This window comes from Microplitis demolitor, chromosome 6 (assembly GCF_026212275.2).
Source record: "Microplitis demolitor isolate Queensland-Clemson2020A chromosome 6, iyMicDemo2.1a, whole genome shotgun sequence".
NCBI lineage: Eukaryota > Metazoa > Arthropoda > Insecta > Hymenoptera > Braconidae > Microplitis > Microplitis demolitor.
Genome location: NC_068550.1, coordinates 7,611,434 through 7,631,217, shown reverse-complemented (window position 1 = coordinate 7,631,217; position 19,784 = coordinate 7,611,434). Strand labels below are relative to the sequence as shown.

The 19,784-nt window shown below is 31.8% G+C and overlaps 1 protein-coding gene across 4 annotated transcripts in view; it reads left to right on the top strand.

Annotated features, from left to right (window-relative positions):
* Positions 1–19,784, top strand: part of LOC103575086 (uncharacterized) — a 111,173-nt gene that overhangs the window by 76,144 nt on the left and 15,245 nt on the right. For all 4 annotated transcript variants that reach the window (XM_053740127.1, XM_014439393.2, XM_053740128.1 and 1 more), the window contains 2 exons: positions 4,393–6,264; positions 6,385–6,574. In XM_053740127.1, coding sequence (XP_053596102.1) covers positions 4,493–6,264; positions 6,385–6,571 — 1,959 coding nt within the window. In that variant the 5' untranslated portion in view covers positions 4,393–4,492 and the 3' untranslated portion in view covers positions 6,572–6,574. The remainder of the gene's footprint in view (positions 1–4,392; positions 6,265–6,384; positions 6,575–19,784) is intronic.

Below are 19,784 nucleotides of genomic sequence, written 5' to 3'. Positions count from 1 at the left end.
CTGGGAAAGTTTCGAGGATTTCTACCAATCGATAAGTCATCTCTCAGAGGCGTCCCCGGATGATTGGAAAGGCCGGGGAGGTTTCTTGCTACGATTTAAACGCGGAAATAACTACTAGAGTTAAGACTACATCCATAGACGTACATACAGCTTTAATACTACACTAGTCTTCTGTACTGTAACATCCTTAGAACCCGCGGTCATTCGCGTTTACCTTCTCTTCCCGCTCTACGCTGTCTTCAACTCCTCGACATTTAGCCGCAGTAATTAAGACCGGAATGAGTTACATTTTATTTCACTTTATTTAACTTTTTTTTTAATTCCATCCCTCACTTATTCAAGTGTGTGAGGGACCTTTAAGGCGGTACACCGCGCGTGTGTGAAAAGAAAATGAATATGCATGCCATGGCAAGTCTTCACGCCTGTCTCCCACGCTCATTATCTATCACACAAATCACTTGCTGATTTTTAAATTTCATATTTACATTTTTGGACGTCATCGTAATGTTCCGGTTAGGAAATTTACCGCCCGATTCAGTTCAATAAAAAGTGCACTTGTGGACAAATTATTTCCATATCCGGTGATTCGATTTTCAGACTTCCGATAAAAATTTGAAATTTATTCTGCCGCCATTAAGTAAATAAGGAAAAATTACATAGTAATCGATGATTCGTTTATTGAAATTGATATGCCAGTGAAAAATATCGGGTCCATTTTCAGTTTTTCCGCCGATTTTTCGTTTTAATACAGGAAATTTTTAATTTTCAAATGAGGAGCGGTTAGAAATTCTCTTGCGGATTCAATGGGATATAAATTTTTTAAGTAATAAATTCATCTGAAGAATTAAGATAACAATTTTTGTGAAATATCATTTTTATTCGACTGGGAAACGAAGGGAAGTTTAAATTTTTGGGGTAATCAGTGGGTATTTTTATTACTGTAAAATAGTTGATATGAAAAAAAGGTGTGTGAAATGAATGTTTATTACGTTAAAATATGACAGGTTATCTGTTAGTACGTTGTAGTAGGAGGAGCCCTTTGGCAAACACTGTCATTATAATTCAATTTAATATTAATTTGTGCTCGTCCCTTCAAGCGTCACTCACTCAATCGTGTCAGACGGGTCTCAGTAAAGCTAGTTGTTGTTGTGTTAAACAACTCGAGAGGGTGAGATACGATACTTGATTCTCTATACGTCGCTGGGAGCTCCAGCATCTTTGTCCCTTTTGTTTTAACCTTTCGCTCTTTCTCGTCTATGTCCGCTAAAAAATATTCAATGAATAATATTAATAATAATAAATAAATTAATGACTACTAAATAATTATTTTAATCAAAACAATTTTTCAACAACTTTAATGGGTTTTTTTCAAATATTTCATTTCAAATTCATTTTAGAGCAATTTTATCAGAGACATTTTTTGTAGATCATTAAATTTCCTATCCCATAATGTCCTTAGTCGTTAGAAAATTTTAATTACTCTATTAATTACAGCTATTGGAAGTCTAATTATGACGATAATTATTAAGCTATCGTAATTCGCGCTACAAGTGTGGCGCTGCTCTGACTACTCAACATATGGTGACTTTTCGATCATAAGTGACATGGTAAAAAGAGCGCGAGAAACGAAAGGTTAGGAAAATTACTGTTCGTTTTTTTGAATTATTTCATTTCCGGTTAATGTTATGATGAAATTAAATGAGACCTTTTTTGTAAGGAAAAAAATTTTCTGTGATTAGTAGTTTAATTATAGAAAAAAGATTAATTAAAAACAAGTATCCAAAAATGAAACCGTAAAAAGACGAATTACGAAGTATCTAAAATTTCTTGATAAAAATTAAAAGATAAGTTGGTATAATAACTTAAAACACAATAACATTATCTCAGATCATCGGCATGCGTTATTGACACTCGTAAATCTGAGAATCGACTAGAATATTACGATATTATCATCATTGCTACCTACACAATGACACATAACCTATCACTCGGAATATCTACATACATATGAATATAATAATAATAAAAATGGTTAAGCAATAATAATGACAATAAGAAATTGTATAATTTATATGCTGTAAATTATGCCAATAACTTTCACTCAGACAATCGTAATGTACTTGATAACGATTTTAAATCTTTAACGTCTCAATAAATTAGCATTTAATACAACAAATATACGTATGTTACTTTTTTAGTATTTATTTTCCCTGAGGGTAAATGTGACCTCGTACATGCTGGGAACACGCGATTACTCTTGAAAATTTCCTCCGGAGAATGGTTTGATTACTCAATTCTTTTTTTTCTGTTATTGCTCTTAGTCACGACAATCGCACAATAAAATAATATTGATTTTTACGCTTCGCGATTCAAGTCCATTTTTTTATCGATATTTTATTATTTTTTTGAAAAATCTCAGTTCTGGTTGGTACTAAAGTACAAATCCAATGGACGTTTTTTGTAGAGTATTAATTTCCTACTTAACAATGTCCTTAACCTAAAAATAATATTAATTACACTATTTATTAAAAGTATTTTCAAACAGTCCCCCCACTTTTTAAAAATATGAAATGACTTTCGACTTTCGTGACCATATTAAAATTTTATTAATTAATTAAAAGCTTAATTGAAAAAAGGACAACGTAGTAGCAACTTTGCCTAGATGTAGAATTGAAAAAAACTATTTACAGTTTTTATCAATTAAAAGTTGAACACATTTTATTGAATAAATTCTAACCTATACAATTTTAAAATTCGAATTATAAAATTGAAATGAAGATTTTACTGAAATTTATTTTCCAAATGTCTTTTAACTCCCAATTGATCTCAAGGATAAGTAACTTTTTTTAAATATATACCCCAGTGAAATTAATACTACGTTGTCCTTTTTTTTAATGAAGTTTTAATTTTTTTTAATAAATGGATAAAATTTTGATATGCTGCTGACATTTGTCATTGAAAATTTTTAAAAAGTAAGGGGTACCGTCTGAGAATAACCCTAATTAAAGACTCTTAAAATTAATCTAATCAATAATGATTGTCAAAAAAGCAATCCTCAGTTTCTTTTTTTACATATCTTACTTCTAGAGCATTTTAGAACAAATAGATGCTAATCTTTTTTTTTTTATAGAACATTACATTTTCTCTCTAATAATGTTCCCAAATATCCCAAAATTTTGATTACCCTATTACTTCACTTAAAGAAAATTTTAAATCCCCACTGGAAAACCAATTAGTTATAAATTTATTCAATTTTTTTTTTCAAATTTTCCCGCTCGATTAAATTAACGGCTTAGTAGCAAACGTATCAAGGAAGAAAAAGGTTTATGAGGTTGCAGAGGTTATGAGTAGAATAATGTATGAAAAAGTATGTCAAATAGCTTCCTAGAGGCGCGTCTGTCACGATTGAAAGGTCATTGGTCACTAGGATTACAAACTATTGAGTCTGCTATCAGCATTTGTCTTCAGGGCCATCTCGTGTAATTACCAACGGTAATATTACTACTATTTATCATAATAAGAGCATTATTAATCTTAAATAAATAAAAATATCTAACAAGAAAAAAAAAAAAAACAATTACTTGCACTTTATTTTTCCGTAACTTACGGAATAGACGTGCATGTTTTAGATACCGAGACAAAATTGACCTAGGGCAATTAAATATGTGGCTTCCAGCAAAAGTTAGTTTACACTATTCTATCCGCAGGCCTCTCACTACGTAGACCGGAGTCTTGAGAGTAAATAAAAATAAAAATTATAGAAACCGGTCCCTAATTGGTACCCGAACTGAGCTAGTAAGCTCCGAGTATCAGCTGGAAGGCAAAATGTCGATCCCCGTTTTCAGATCGTGTTCTCTCGTGGATGAGTACGAGTTGAAGATCTGTGACGTCGACTGAAAAAATTATAAAAATAAAATCGGTATACCCTTGAGCGAACCGTCCGTTGGAAAATCCACGGCCGAGGAAAACGTACTATTAGATCAATTATGTGTCTTTATAAGAGAATATGTTAAGTGTTGTTTAGTTATGGTAATTATCGACTAAATTCTACGATAGTTGCTATAAATATACTTATTTACATACCGATTTTTAAGTAGATTATATACTGTTTTGGACGTTTTATACAGGTTTTGTATATGAAATGTACCGAGGATGTCATCAGAATAAAAAGCGCAATTTTCACTGCGTTTTTTTTTTTTTAATTAATTGGCAGATTTTTTAAGATCGATTTAAGATTTTGAATTTTTTTTTTTTTAGTTGAGTTGCAGATTATTTGTTTTGAGAGAAAACTCGGTTGTAAAATTATCTGGGCGTTTATATGAAAAATAATTTTTTATGAAAAAAATGATTTTTAGCGGTCTATTAATAAAGACAATTTTTTTTTTGTTTCAGATGGGGTCTAGAGGTCGTTGTATCAAAGATCGTTGGAGCAAAATATCAACGACAAAAGAGGAAAGGACAATAGTGTATAACTGAACGTTGATGTTGGGGTATGGCCGCTACCGACGGACAAATTGTCGTCGCTGCGGCGCGTTGGGCCGAAGAGGCGACATATTTGCGTGAGTTCGTAAGCAAGCATCGTCTTCCAGCAGTAATTAAAATAACAAAAGGCCAGTATGGCGGTCTGGGAGTCCCGACGTTGCCGGCGCCGAGTCTACAGAGCACCGCGCTCCTGGTGTCCGCTGGACGTAGGCGTAAAATAGTCGCCCAAGCGGTTAAAATCAAAGAGGGACGTCGAGTAGTCGGTGTGGGACCAAGACTCGCGATTCCAGACTCCTACCACGGCTACTTCGAGATCCTCAGCGAAGAAGGTCGGGCCGTCCGTGGTATTGAGTCCGTCAACGAACTCGCACGCCGTTGCCCCGAAGAGGGCGCGCTAGTACGCGAAACAATACGTGGCATTGCCTGCAAACTCGACGATTCCAGCAACGTGGTCGCAGAGGGCACTAGGAGTCTCCTCGCTGGCGAAACAATCTTGACAGCTGGTGAAGTTACTCTACCTGGCCGCGGGCGCTTTTTACGCTGCGTCGATAGCCACGGTGATAGCTTGCTCCTCAGCATGGAGCAGCGTGGCCGCTTCAGTGCACTGGCTCGTGAAGATAACATCAGCGGCGTCCACACAGCCCGTGCACTCCTCAGTAAGCGGCTGCCCTTGACCGTTCGTTTAGTCTATGGGCAGCCACCTCGCGGTCTAAAATCATCGTCCCAATTTCTTCCAGAACTTCGTCTACTCTCAACCTTCGAAGAGGAACATATATTCGCGCTTCCACTCCAACGAGAAGGAGCCGCAGTCTCGCTGCCTCTAGCAGCGCCTCTCAAATTAGTAAAGGCTAGAAACGAAGACGTGTTACGTTCAATGACCGAATTTACACGACTAGTCGACCGTTCTTCTCGCCTGGTCGCTGACGTCGCAGATCGCGCTCACGTTCTCGATGGCAGACTCGGTGAGAGCAAGCAGACCCGCCAAACAAGAAGTGCCGCGGCATTCTTACGTCGTTCTGTCAGTTCTGACAGTGCAAACAATCACCATCGTCACCATCATCACCACTACCATCATAATCAAAATGGCGGAGGCTTAAATGGCAACATAAATTTAAGTCTCGGTATTGGGCTGGGCCTAGGTCTAGGTCTGAGCGGAAACAGTTATCGGGACGAAAACCGCGTACCCCAGTCCTATACCGAAGACTACGATGAAATAGATCAAATTTACGATTACGTACGTGGGTTCGCTCCTCTCCCCAAGAGCGTGAGGTCGCCATACGAAAGTCCCGTCAGCAGTACGGGAACTGGCAACCAAATAAATAGCAGTTCCAGTCCCCCACTGACGCCAATCACTGTAGCAATTGCTCCATTACTGGACGATCGGCCGGAACCTCCACCCATCGAGACGATTCCAACCAAGAAGATGCAAGCGGAAAAACGCACCAGACGCGCGGTCAAAGATACGGGCACGCCACAAACTGGGCAACCAGGCACGCAAACTGGTCAGCCCATGCCTAGAGTTGAGAAACCACCTTTGGCAAAATTGTACGTTAAAAACAGCGGAACTCAACGTGGCCGTCCGCTAATGAGGCAGAAGAGCGCGTCGCCTTTGAAAGAAACTCCTCCGGGGTTCAAGGGAGGCTCGCCGCTTTTTAATATTCGGTACAAGAGTCTAACTAATCTGCAACAAGCAATGGAACTTGATGGTACTCTCGATTCCAGTCATTCTGGCGGTAGAACCTCAGGCGATTCGGGAGCAGGCGCCAAGCTTCCAGAAAAAAGGTTTGTATGATATTTGATACCTTATACTTGATACTTAATACTTGCTACTGTTTCTTTATATCATCGGAATCGCAGAATCAGTTAATGCCAGTAATAAAATTAATGGGCCTGCTTTTACAGATCAAGGCGTCTCAGCAGACCTCGCTCGCTTACCAATCTCGTGTGGGAACTGCGCGGCAGCACAGTCGCTACCAGACCCGAAACTCCTCCTCCAGTTGTTGCGGCGCCACTGCCGGCGACTAAGTGTGGCGCGAGACTTGCTGTTACTGTTGTGGCGCCACGACGCGTTGGCACGCTCTACCTCTAACTCGTGAGTTTTTATTATTTTTTATCGTTACTGATTATACGTAGGCAAATTATTACTCAGTAGGTTCAAATTATGAGAAATTTTGTTTTTTCTTCCTGTTATTCTGATCAGTATTTACTTTATTATTGGATATTCAAAAAATTTTAAATAGAATTTCTGTAAAGCTAAAACTCTTAGCTACAATTTTCATATACGATTGATTAAGTCTCGATTGTTAGTTTTCGAGATATCGAATTTTTAAGCTCCAAAAATCAAAAGAATTTATTTTTATTTTAAAAAATTCATAATTTTTAAACTCATAAATATTAAAAATGCGGACCAGATTTATTGAAAAGCGGAGACTTAGGAAAAATTTGCATTAATAGTTTATCAAGTTTCGATCACTAGTTCTCGAGATATCGAAATCGAAAGACTGTAAATTAAATCCGGTATTTTTCTTGTTATTTAAAATTTTAATAAAATATCGAATTAAAGGCGTGATTGGTAAGTAATAGTAGGTCATGATCGTTTAATTAAAGCGAATCGATGTAATTCTCACGGTCTGGAAAGATATAAGATGTCTCTTGAGTGTTTGAATCTAAATAGAAGGTCCGTTATAGCCGGGTTCTAGCAATGTGTCAAACAAATGGACAGATAAAAAGTAAAATAAGTATAAAAGATGCGTTCCACCTAGTTAGCAATCGCTGATGCAAATCAACCGGGTGACCTTTCTCTTGGTATTGAACTTACTGATTCTACTCCCGTGGCACCCAAGCAAACCCAGCCAGACCCAATCCTGGATAGTGTAGGATAGATTAGAAGCAGAGAGAGAATGAATAAGACAATGAAATATACGATTTAGATCGCGGAGTCGTCGGGTCACTTGGAACGAATGCGTGACGTGATAAAATCAACTGATGAGAATTTGTGGTTGTAAAAGGACAGAGATACTGTAAGTCCTGTAAATTATGTAATGAATTGTTTTTTTTTTTTGATTTAATGCGTTTTTAACCCGACAAAAAGGGTCATGTTTACCGAGGGCGATGATTGCTTTGTAAGGAAATAGTTACTGATTTAAGCGGAAGCCAGATTTCCCACGATAAAGTTATCAGTTAATCGTGATATGAGACTGAAAATCGATATCAGTAATAGGTTCTTTTACGGCAATTCAGAGAATGCTATGGAATGTTAATGTTTTTGGAAAATATCTCATCTCTGGTTGATTTTTCGAAAAATTTTTATTTTATGTTTTTTGAAGAGCATTAAATTTCCTATCCGACAATGTCCTTAAATGCCGAAAAATATTGATAATTCTATTAATTACAGTCTTTTGAAATTTAATATATTTAATAATGATTTTCAAAAAAAAGACTATTCTCAGTTTTTTTTGATATATCTTCGTTCCGTTACATTTGAGGATGAATTTACAGGAGACCTTTTTTGTAGAGCATTAAATTTCCTATCCAACAATGTCCTCAAATACCGAAAAATATTAATTACTCTATTAATTACAATTTTTGAAATTCAATATAATTAATAATGATTTTCAAAAAAAACTATTCTCAGTTTTTTAGAGATATCTTGGTTCCGGTACATTTAAGGATAAATTTACAATAGACTTTTTTTGTAGAGTATTAAATTTCCTATTCGACAATGTCCTTGAACATCAGAAAATATACTCTCTTAAAATCAACCAGTAAATTTTTAGTCACTGGTTGAAACAGTGAATTTCTCTGGTGTTCACCAGTGAACTAAAAAAATGTAAGCGCGCGGGTACAGCAGCATCCTGTACATCAGTGTATTTAAGTGTTTTATTGTGTCAATAAGTTATTAATATTTATTTATTGTCTTTTTTTAATATATCAACTAAGTTTCATATAACAATAATAATTATATGACAAAATTTTTACAGAGTATGAAAATAAATAACTTTGAGGTTACTTAAATAGCTAAAGAGCTAACCTCAATCCAGAATAACATTTTAAAATTAAATGTTAACTGAATAATTTATAATCATAAGTAATTGTTATTAAGACTCTTTTAGTTCACTTTGTTTTTAAATAAACGTTTATAATAATTAAAAATGAAGTAGAATTCACTGATTCAACCAGTGTATCGAGCGATCACTGGTTCAACCAGTGAAATTCACTGATTGAACCTGTGGATTTCACTGGTTCGTTTTAAGAGAGTAAATTATTCTATTAATTACAGCATTTTGAATAAAATCCATTTAATAATGATTTCCAAAAAACGTTATTCTCAGTCAGTTTTCCAAAAGTATTTTATTTCCGGTCGATTTCAAACATAAGTCTTAGATTTTTTTTTGTAGAATATCAAATTTCATATCCGAATGTCCGCTTAAACACTGAAAAATTGTTGGATCATAAACTGAGTGGACAGGATAGCATACATAGGATAAATTATCATGTTTTTTTTTCACGTACATATTACATCTGCTTGCTTAATTTTATTCTTAACCACTAACTAATACGTATATAATTAGTGTTAATCCATCTCTAGCACTTCCACTCTTGTACCTATCAATATTTCCAATAAAAGTATTCATTAATCTACTAATTACACTCTTTTAAATTTAATATAATTAATAATAACTCCAAAAACAATTACTGTCAGTAAGTTTTCTCAGAATATCTCATTTCCAGTTGACTTTAACGGAAATTCTTATCCCACCAATTTTATAGAGCATCAAATTTTCAATTTTTTTACCTGTGTCAGCTTCGAAAATTTTTTACCTTCTATCAATTATAATGCTCCCATTCAGCGCATATAGAAAACAAAATCAAATAAATCGTCACACGCGTCAGTTCGTCATCGAGATTGATTGACCACGCCCCAGAATTAGCTTCTATAATAATTTTCTCAGCAAATATACTCAACCCAAGACTCGTTCCATCTTATATCCCGACTTCCTGGATTCAGTTGCCATTAAATATCACAGGATACAAGATAAATTTAATAATAAATAATTAGTCATTTATTTTTTGCTTCTTCCTCTTTTATCCCGATACGAGTCCGATAAAAATGAATTTCCATAAACTAAAATTGATAACTTCCCGGAATAAATAATATTATTACTCACAAACATAAAACAATCCACAAAAAGTAACCACAGTTAAAGCTCATCGGAATGTTTCGCGACTTACGCACCTTAAAAATAATAATATTAACAATAATAATGACAGTAATAATAATAATTTAAGTGTATGACGCATTTAGAATACGACCAACAGTTTATTAAATAATTTAAACAAAACATAAACCATAATAATAAATAAACAAGTAAATATTGAGAGGCAATAGTAGTCAGTGACTGTAATGTGCATGTGAATCCTTAGTGGAAATAACGGACAGACGAACAGCAGGACCGGATTCTTGGTGAAATATGCATAAACACGTTGTGCTCACAGCAAATACAACGGGCACGGTGTCTTGTTGTCTTATTCAACAACTACGTAACACAGATCTTTTTATTCTTCATACTATCTTGTCTTATATACAAATATATATAAACTTGAACAACTTCCCGTTTGTTTAACAAATTCCCACTTCAAGTTGACCCTAAGGCGTTTTCACTTTTTTTCAGATACAATGAAACAAATCTATTTATTTCTTTGTATATGTAATACATATTGTCAAAAATTCGCGGAGTGAATGCAAATTCAATTCAGAGTGAATCACTGAGTCAAAAACATAACTTAAGTTTGACTTTTTTTGACTTAAATGATACTAAGTAAGTCAAGTTAATCAAAATCTAATGTTTTTTTCATACGTTTTGACTTGCTTGAGTTGTGTTCGAAACCCGAGTTCGGAGTAAATGCAGAGCGGATTCACCCTGTCCGTACGAAAATAATATATATGCGGGCAAATTTCATATGAGACATGCTTCATATATGTCTCATTTATGCAATTTGCGAGTATATATATTTTTTCGTATGGGTGAAGGGAAGTTCATTTTAACATTGATCATTTTTCACCATACCTGCACCGAAAGTTTAAATTCCTAGTCTGTTTAGAGGGAAGAAAGTCGTTCTTTTTTTAATAAGAAAACAAATTATTAAAATTAGCGCATGCGCCATTCTTTTTACAAACAGGCAAAAGGTAAAAATTTCAGGTACAAATTACAGGTCCGGTGAAAAACCATATACACACCATGGAGGAAAGTAGAATGTCCCAATCCGCGTGTTTGTCACCCTGGCTTTCGGCTCGGGTAGGCAATTCTACATGTGGGTTAAAATGTCCTACTTTCTGCCATTGGTGTGTAATATACTATTACTGTACATTACAGTGAAATTGGCGTATAACAAAATTTATTTATAAAAATGTTGACATAAAAGATGACCAGATTTATTTAATGTCAATTTTTTAAACGAATTTTTATGATGTTTCATATAAAAACTTTAAAAATTAAGTAGCCCAGAAACAATTGAGCACAACCAAAAAATACGTCAGTGTAATTTTGGTAATGTATGATATGATCAGAGTTATTATTTGAATGATAATGGTAATGATGATGAGGATGAAAACTATCTAAGAGTTGATTATGCGTAGGCGTAGACCAGTAGCTGAGTCTGGGTGCACGGACGGTTGATCGGCCTGGTGGACCGTGACGTGGGCAACCACTACCACTTTATTATTATTAATATTATTATTATTACTATACTCTACTACTGTACCGTTGAAAATTATACTAGACTACGCAGCTCGGTTTCTTAAAAAAAAAAAAAAAAAAAAAAAAAAAATTATTTATATACAATATATAGATATGAGGCTTTCTACGCCAAATCACCGAAGTCATGCATCTGATCATTATTTATTTAGCCAATTTTTTTATATGTTATAGTCCTTTTTAAAAAACACATCTATGATTTTTTTTCAAATCTTTATATCGCTTTTTAAAAAGTAATGGATTTTTGAAAATGTTGAAAAAAACATTTGAATGTCCATAACTTTATGAAAAATTTTGATCATTATATAAATTCGTACGTCAATTTTTTCAGCTTCCAATTAACTTTCAACAAAAAATTTTATAATTTTTTATATCCATTTTTTTTATTTCTAAAAATAAACGTGCGATTTTCAAAATAAATGAAATTATTTTTTTCATTGAAAAAAATCTCAAAAATTGTGGGCATTGTGAAGAAAATTCTGGGCCCGATCCGATCATGTGATTCCGATCAATTCCATGTTTTTTTAATAAAAAAAAAAAAAAAGAAAATTTCTGCTTTCAATGCGTCAAGTTTTTTATTGTGGAAAAGTTATTAGTTATCAGAAAAGAATAAGATTTTTTAACTAAATAAATACATATTTTTTATGAATATAATTTTTTTTTTATTGTAAATGGAATGCTCAATATATACGATGAAATTCTGTGGTCTGGATTATAAAGTAAATTTAATTTTTTTTATTTTCTATTAAAAATTTACTCCTATTATAATTTTTATTATTAATACATAATGATGTATGATGTGATGAATTGAAGTAAAAGTTGATAAACGAGCTCACTAATGAATTACTAGTATAAAATACTCTATCAAGTAATGAACTTGACTCCTACGTATTGAAGTAATAATAATGTTTATTGTTTGGTAAAAATAAAAAATAAAAAAGTGGGCGATGTTTTGAGGAACATGACAAGCTTTCACATTTTATTATCATTCAGGCGGAAGTAACAATAAGTAGGTGGATAAAGAACCCGAAAACTCGGTGTTCAATGTTACGTCAAATTAAATTTTTTTTTTAAATAAAAATTATATGGTTAATTTATTTTTTAGGTTAAATATAAATTCAAATTAAACCGAATAGTTCTCAAAGGTCTGAAGTAATTTGGAAAAATAAATGAAATTTAAATAGCGTGGGATTTTTAATTTTTTAAAATTTTTGTTCAAGCAATGTTTATTTCAAGTGACTCTAATCGATGAGTTCATTCATTATTTTAGTGTCAATTGACATTGACAGATACGGAATTTTATGCTTGACAAAAATAGTACAATACAACTTTCTGTTAAAATTAATCGGAAATGAGATATTTAAAAAAAAAACACAAAGAAGAAAATTTTCCCCAATTTTTATCAATTATTTATACTTTTTTTTATACCTAACTATCTGTAATAAAGGGGGACCACTAGCGTGACCGCTTGAAAAAAATATGATATTTGGGAATTTTTTAAAAGAAAACTACTGCATGAAATGATTTAATGTTTTAAGTCTCCTCACGTTTCAAAAAAAAAGTCCCCCTACTGCAGTGATAGCGACTTTCACAGTGCATGAAATCAAAAAAACCAAAAATTTTATTAAGCTAGAAGGTATTTTCCATACCATGACCCTCGGGTTAATAAAAAAAAAAGAAATTTAACAAAATGGTAGAGTGTTTTAAAAAAATTCCAAATTTTGCGCGAGAATTTTGACGATTTTTGGCCTGCCAAAATTATATTTTTGATTCGATCGGAAAACTGGAGGTTCATAGGGCAGTGTTACAATTCTACTCACAAAATCTCTACTCAAGGAAAGTAGCTACAGTTCTACTCAGTTATATCTTTACTCAGCTACAATGCTACTCACAAAGAATAGCTATTTTATCGATAGGCTAAAATACATGAGTATAAGATATAATTGAGTTAAAACGGAGTAGAGTTGAGGCTGAGTAAAGTTGTGAGTGAGTAGAGTTGTAGCTACTTTCCTTGTGTACAGATCTTGTGAGTAGAATTGTAACACTGCCGGTTCATGATACGTAGAAACATTTAAAACAAGCTGCAGTTCAAAGAAAATCGATCGGATGATTTGTCTTCGAGTTAAAACTGCAGCAATTTTGATCGTGGACGACGAAGTTGAATTTGATATTTGCTTCTTGCTACTTGCTATCAGAAATAGTCTCCAAAATCTTGACGTCGGAAAACAATCATAGAAATGGTCATGAATCGTCATGGATCAAAATATGCAAAAAAAATTGATTTCTTCAAAATTTCACACTAGTGGTTCCCCTTAAAAAAAAGTAAATAATTTTTTTTTAATTTTAAGACATCAATGTATGAGACATTTCATGTTTAAAAAAAAAATATCTGATATAAATTTACGGTAAAATCAATCATAAAAAATAATTCCAAATAAACAAAATATCAAAAAATTAAAACTCAAAAATAAAAATTCAACGTCCTAGTAAAAATAATAATAGTCTTTATTTGTTCCATTGGCCCACATTACTCGATTACAGTACCTGCAAAGTATATGTAAAATATATATTTACGTTAATAAATAATCTATAAATCGTTTGTTATTGAATGTAATATTGATCAATAACTTATATGCCAATAACTTATTTGTTATCAAGATATTACTGTCAACGCAAAACTAGAAAGTTTCAATTTACTCTCTGTGAACATGTCGATTGATCTAGGTCACGAAATATTTATTACATCACAACACAATCCGATCTTATTTTTTTTTTTTTTCATTTAACTTTATATTCTATTATATTTAACCGTAACGCAACCAATAATTAATTTTTTTTTTCATACCACCGGTCAAACAGTAAAAATAAAAATAAATTTTAACGCTTCGCATATTATTTTTTAATAAATAGTAAAATACCGGAAACTGGATAATTGAGACGTGTGATCTAGCTAATATACCGTAATACTAAATACTTATTCGTAGAATAATAAATTTTATTGGACTTAAAAGTTTCCAAGTTGATTGAAACTCAGGTAAAAATATTAAATCATAAGTATAACTTTACTCGATAAATTACCACCTAAAATAGTATGTTATTAATTTTATAACTAGAATAACGTTATATTTTATTATTACGATTATTATTTTTTTAAACTATAATAGATAATAATTATAATAATTAATTTTTATTCATTAAATAAAATTTTCTAAATAATTGCGTATATTTAGTTTTCAATTAGTTTCTTGGCTAAAATGATAATTATTTTTGTAGAGCATAACATTTATTAACTACACATCCTCTTTTTATTAGAAAAAATTTCAATTAATCGATTAATTAAAACCAATTAAAATATAAATAATTAATAAATATGTGAAAAAAAAGCTTCTGTTGGTTTTTTGATAATATTTCATTTCCGGTTGGTTTTTGAGAAAAATCATAAGACACCTGTTTTGTAGAATACAAAATTTCCTATCGGAATATGTACATAAATATTCAAAAATATTAATTAGCCTAATAATTATAGCCATGAAAAGTTTATTCAACAAAATTAACTGGGGTGGGCTTTAGAAAAATATCTGACTTCCGGTTTATTTTACAATAAAAGCTAAAGAATCTTTTTTTGTAGAGGATAAAATTTTCTATTTGTCAATGTTTTTAACCTCACAAATATCCTTACCAGTCCCTTAATTACAGCAGTTAAAACATTATGTAATCAAAAAAATTGACATAGCAAAAAAACCCGTTAAGTACCGATCTTGATTCGATCTCCAGCTAATCGATATTCAAATCTCCAGGGCGTCTCCAGGATAGTATGTTGCTCTAAATAACGGTTAAACCGTTATCTCTAATTTACAAGTACTAAACATCCAGTCTGATCCATTCCATAACATCTTTTAACAAATCCGCGATTCAAGTCATCGCTGAAAATTATCGTCATCATCATCATCAATATCATTAACGTCATCAACACTCATCATTCTTACTAAAGTACTCTTTGCAGTCAACAAAACCTTGAAGTCTGATCTCAGATGCCTGAAGTCTAAAGAAAACTTTCATCCAATCCATTAAAATCTCATTTATTAATATGTCCAAAATGTAAATCAAATAAAGGCCAGAGTTTCACAAAAAATAAATTGACAGGTAAAATCTAGATTTATAAATAATACTTTTTTTTTTATTTCATCTTTTCACCATTAGGTGTCATGCTAGATTTGGGTCAGTGTTAAAATCGAGTTCCATTCTTTCGACCATATATATATATATATATATATATATTTAAAAGCCCAAACAAAGCATAACGACTGACTGCTTAAACCTTAAGCCTAAACCTCCATATCTTGATTTATAGACCGACGAAAGACTCGTAACTAAAAATCACCAAATTAGTTCGTTCGCTCGTTAAAATAACTAAATAACTTCAAGTTGAAGCTCGAGCTGGAGCTGAGTCTAAAGAGCTGCCGTGGATAATGTGAGATATGAGAATTGAGGATCGAGTTATAGAGGGTATTGAGGGATCTTTATCCACCTGGTCACCTGGTCAAACCAGATGTTGAATGAGAAATATTTACTGGTGGTTTTGTTCCTGGAATTAAACAAGTTTGGTGATAGTTTTTTTTTTTATTTTAGTTGCTGATCTAAGATCTGAAATGTCTTTTGCGTGTGAGCTAAAGAATTTTGAAAATATTATGTAGATTTTAGCTTAAGATTGGAAAATGTTTTTAAAATTAAGGATTGATTTTTGGGTAAGGTAAAAAGTATGGAGGGAAAATTTTAAATGTGATTTGAATTTGGATAGTTTTTAAATTTTAAATATTATTTGAGGGAAGTATGGATGGGTTGTAGTTTTAGCTGAGGAGGGTGGGTTGGAGTTATAAATTGGTAAGATGGATTTTTGAGTTTAGAAAAAGGGAGGAATAAGAAAATTCAAACTGAGGCTGCGTAGTAAATTTACAGTTTTACATCAAATCGTCAGAATGAAACGAAAATTAATTGGTGAGTGGTAAGAATTTAAGTTGCCCAAGTTTCGATTGAGTCAAAGCGTAATTTTTAATAGTCACATTGAACACTAATTATCGGAAAATAAATTGTTTTGGTAAAAGAAATGTTTGGCTCTAAAAGCCCAGCTTATAAATTTAATAACTTAGATACTACAGTATATAATTATAGCTCAAAGTCTGATTTTTACGATAGAGAAATAAAAAATTTTTCATTTCCATCCCTCGACTTATAAATTTTAAAAAACATTAGAAAGTGAAGTATTCTCAAAAAAGTGACGATTTAAAATTCAATATCTTTGATAACTAATGATCGAAAATAAATAATTTTGTGAAAACTGAGCCAAAAGTCTGATCCCTACACTGAATTCAATCCCATTTTATCTGCTCCATCCTCACAATAAAATCATTAAAAATTCTTCAAAACCTCTTAAAAAACATTTAATACAATCACAAATTTCTTTAAACCCAGCCTCATTCACTTCTTCCCCTCTCCCATTTAACGAAACGGAAATACTTATAAAAATATTTATTTTTCATCACCAAATGAATATCAATACCTCTCATTTCTTGTTACCAAACAAGATGACCAGCAATTCTCGTTATGATAATTTACTCGCGGCTTCTTATAAGAAAATAAACTTGCCAACAAATACTAAACTACCTTAACTTTAACTATACTAGTTGTGTTTGCTATGTTTTTAGATAATACCTACACATATATATTTATTTTAAATACCGTAAAATATATTTTCTTATATATCTAACCCAATAGAAATAGTTGTAGAAACGTAATTGCATGTTTCATTTAAACTATATATATAAGAAATAGTTATACGCACTTCTCGAATCATCATAGTAACACGAATAAATATATATATATATATATATATATATATATGATGCATAGGTTATTGTCGCGAATCGCAAATGTTAGTAGCTGACAGCAACTCGTTAGTTGTTACCCATGAGTAGCTTTTTCTACTCCTTATGTATATCCGAGCATCTTACTTGCACCTATAACGGCAAATGCTACTGTTCTTGTTTCTTAAAACTTCTCTTTCTGTTTGATGTTCTTGTAGGATCCTGATATTGATACTAGTACTACTACTAGCAATAGTAAACCAGTCTTCAAGTAAAGTATATGCGTACAAACCCATGCATTTATAAAGCTCAGCTATTTTCCACTATCTACATTTAACTTTACCTGTCAATTTTCAAATTCAAATAATTGGTGGTCAATTCGATCAGTTCGGAAAATTTCTTAAATTAATTTTCTTTAAAGTTCCATTCAAATGTAGGATTCAGTGAAATTTAGTTTTTACACAGTTAAAAATTTTGTGTATTTGTGTTAAAAAATTATTTGGTTAAATTTTTTGCGTTGATTTTCAACCCTGATTAAGAAAAATGATTTGCTCTAAAGTTAAGTGTATATCTATATATTAGTCGTTTCAAATTTTTTAAAATCATTTCAAATTGTTTTGAATCATTCCAAATCATATTTCTTAATCAGGGAACACAAATCATTTGTGTTATTTTACTATAACTGATTTTTTATGTTAAACGTTCAGAAAATCAGGAATGCAGCACACTTCTTGTGTTATTCAAAAATTAACACAAAATTTTCGTTGCTTAGCTAAACATTCGCGCACTTTTCTTCATAACTATAACCAAGCAAAGCATTGTAGCAACATTGTCTGCAAGGAAACTTAGATTATAATTGATTTACGATTAAATATAATTATAGATAACTCGAATATTTTTATCATCAGGTTCAATGATTTTTGTATTCTTATTTTACGGGAGGATAATTCATAGCTCCTTTTTTTAGAAAAATCACTAAAAATCGAACTATTGTTTGCTAAATTGACAAAAATTGTACTAAGGGCAGATCAATATACTTGAGTTAGTTAGGTTATGTGCTTAGGTTTATTAGTTAATTTTAACACAAAAAGTCTGTTAAATTTACACAAATTTTCTGCCGAACTTACAGATGTTATATGTTCAATTATCTAACTTAAGATTTGTGTTAAAGATCAACACAAACGCAATGTGTTGAATTATAACAAAAATTTGTGTAGACCGCCTGCAACACACGATTTCTGTTGAATTTAAAACAAAATTTCTAACTGTGTAGTTTTTTCAAGCAAACTAAAAGCCAGTTGGGATTTTCAAACTTCCCGCTAAGAAAATTGGAAATTTAAAAAAAAGGGAAATTATTGGGGTGCATTCGGAAATGCTCTAGCTCTCTCTATAAAATCTTTCTTCTAGAAAATCAAATTTTCTACAACTTTCCTTCATACATTTTTTACATATCTTCAATACTTGACCCGGAATTTTTCCTAAGCCCAATAAATTTTTTAATCGAAATAATTCCCAGCTCCTGCGAAAAAAAATAAAAAATTTCTTAAGTCTTTATTAATTAATTAATTTATTTATTTAAATGAAACAGCATATATAAATATATATACATATATAAAATGAATATTAATATAAAGCGGAAGTGAGTAAATATAATCGATAAATTTCTATTTCTCACGATTTAGAGGCGGGGACTTTATGAATCCTATTTAAAGTGATAGTTATCACAAAGAGAGTACTCTTTATACTCGCGACTGAGTACTAGATTGCATTAGTAATAAATGTAGAGTTAAGTGTATCTCGCGACTCAATTTAGTATTAAAATAAACTCTTATACTTTTGTTATTTTATTATTTATGTTAAGTAATATATTTATATATTTATGTATATACAAAATAAAAATAATAATAAATATAGTCTCTTGGCGAATCGCCTTCCGGGTTAAGTCGTAACAGCCCAGACAACAATAAATCGATAGTAAGCGTAAGCGTAAGTCTATACATACAGTACATGGTTAAGTAAAAGGTATCTCTCTCTCTCTCTCTCTTTTTATTTCTTTAATGGAGACGATGTACTTCCTCTCCTCTAGCAAAATCTTGCTTTCATTGGGCGTGCACGACTTTCACGTTAAGTTACAAACGAAGACTCTCCCTCGATTTAAATAACAACACAATTATTACGAGCAAATTAAACGACGAGATTAAGTCATCAGATTTTTTCATTATTTGCGTCCGTCCGCTCAATGGGAACCATCCTTCAGCTTAATCTAACTAGAGAATCAAACGTTTTCTCATTATTTTCTTTTTTTATTTTTTGTTTATCTAAGACCTGGTAACGTGACAAGTAAATTTGAGGTTAATTCATTTATTAAAATACTTAAATTGTAGTAACACGGGATTTAAAATGACAACTCACAAGTTTCTTGATTGAACACTTGTAATTTTGGAATAATTGAATATTTACGTAAATTAAAGTATAATCTGTTGGGAAATTTTATGCTTTACAAAAAAGATTTATTAAAATTTTTCTCTAAAAGCAACTGAAAGTCAAATAATTTGAAAAAAAAAAAAACTACATTCATTATTTTTAAAAAATTAGTGTTATAATCCGAGCCGAAATATTAGACGTAATTTGAACGTTTTGAACATAAATTGAACGCTTCTAACGTTTTGAACGTATTGAACATTTA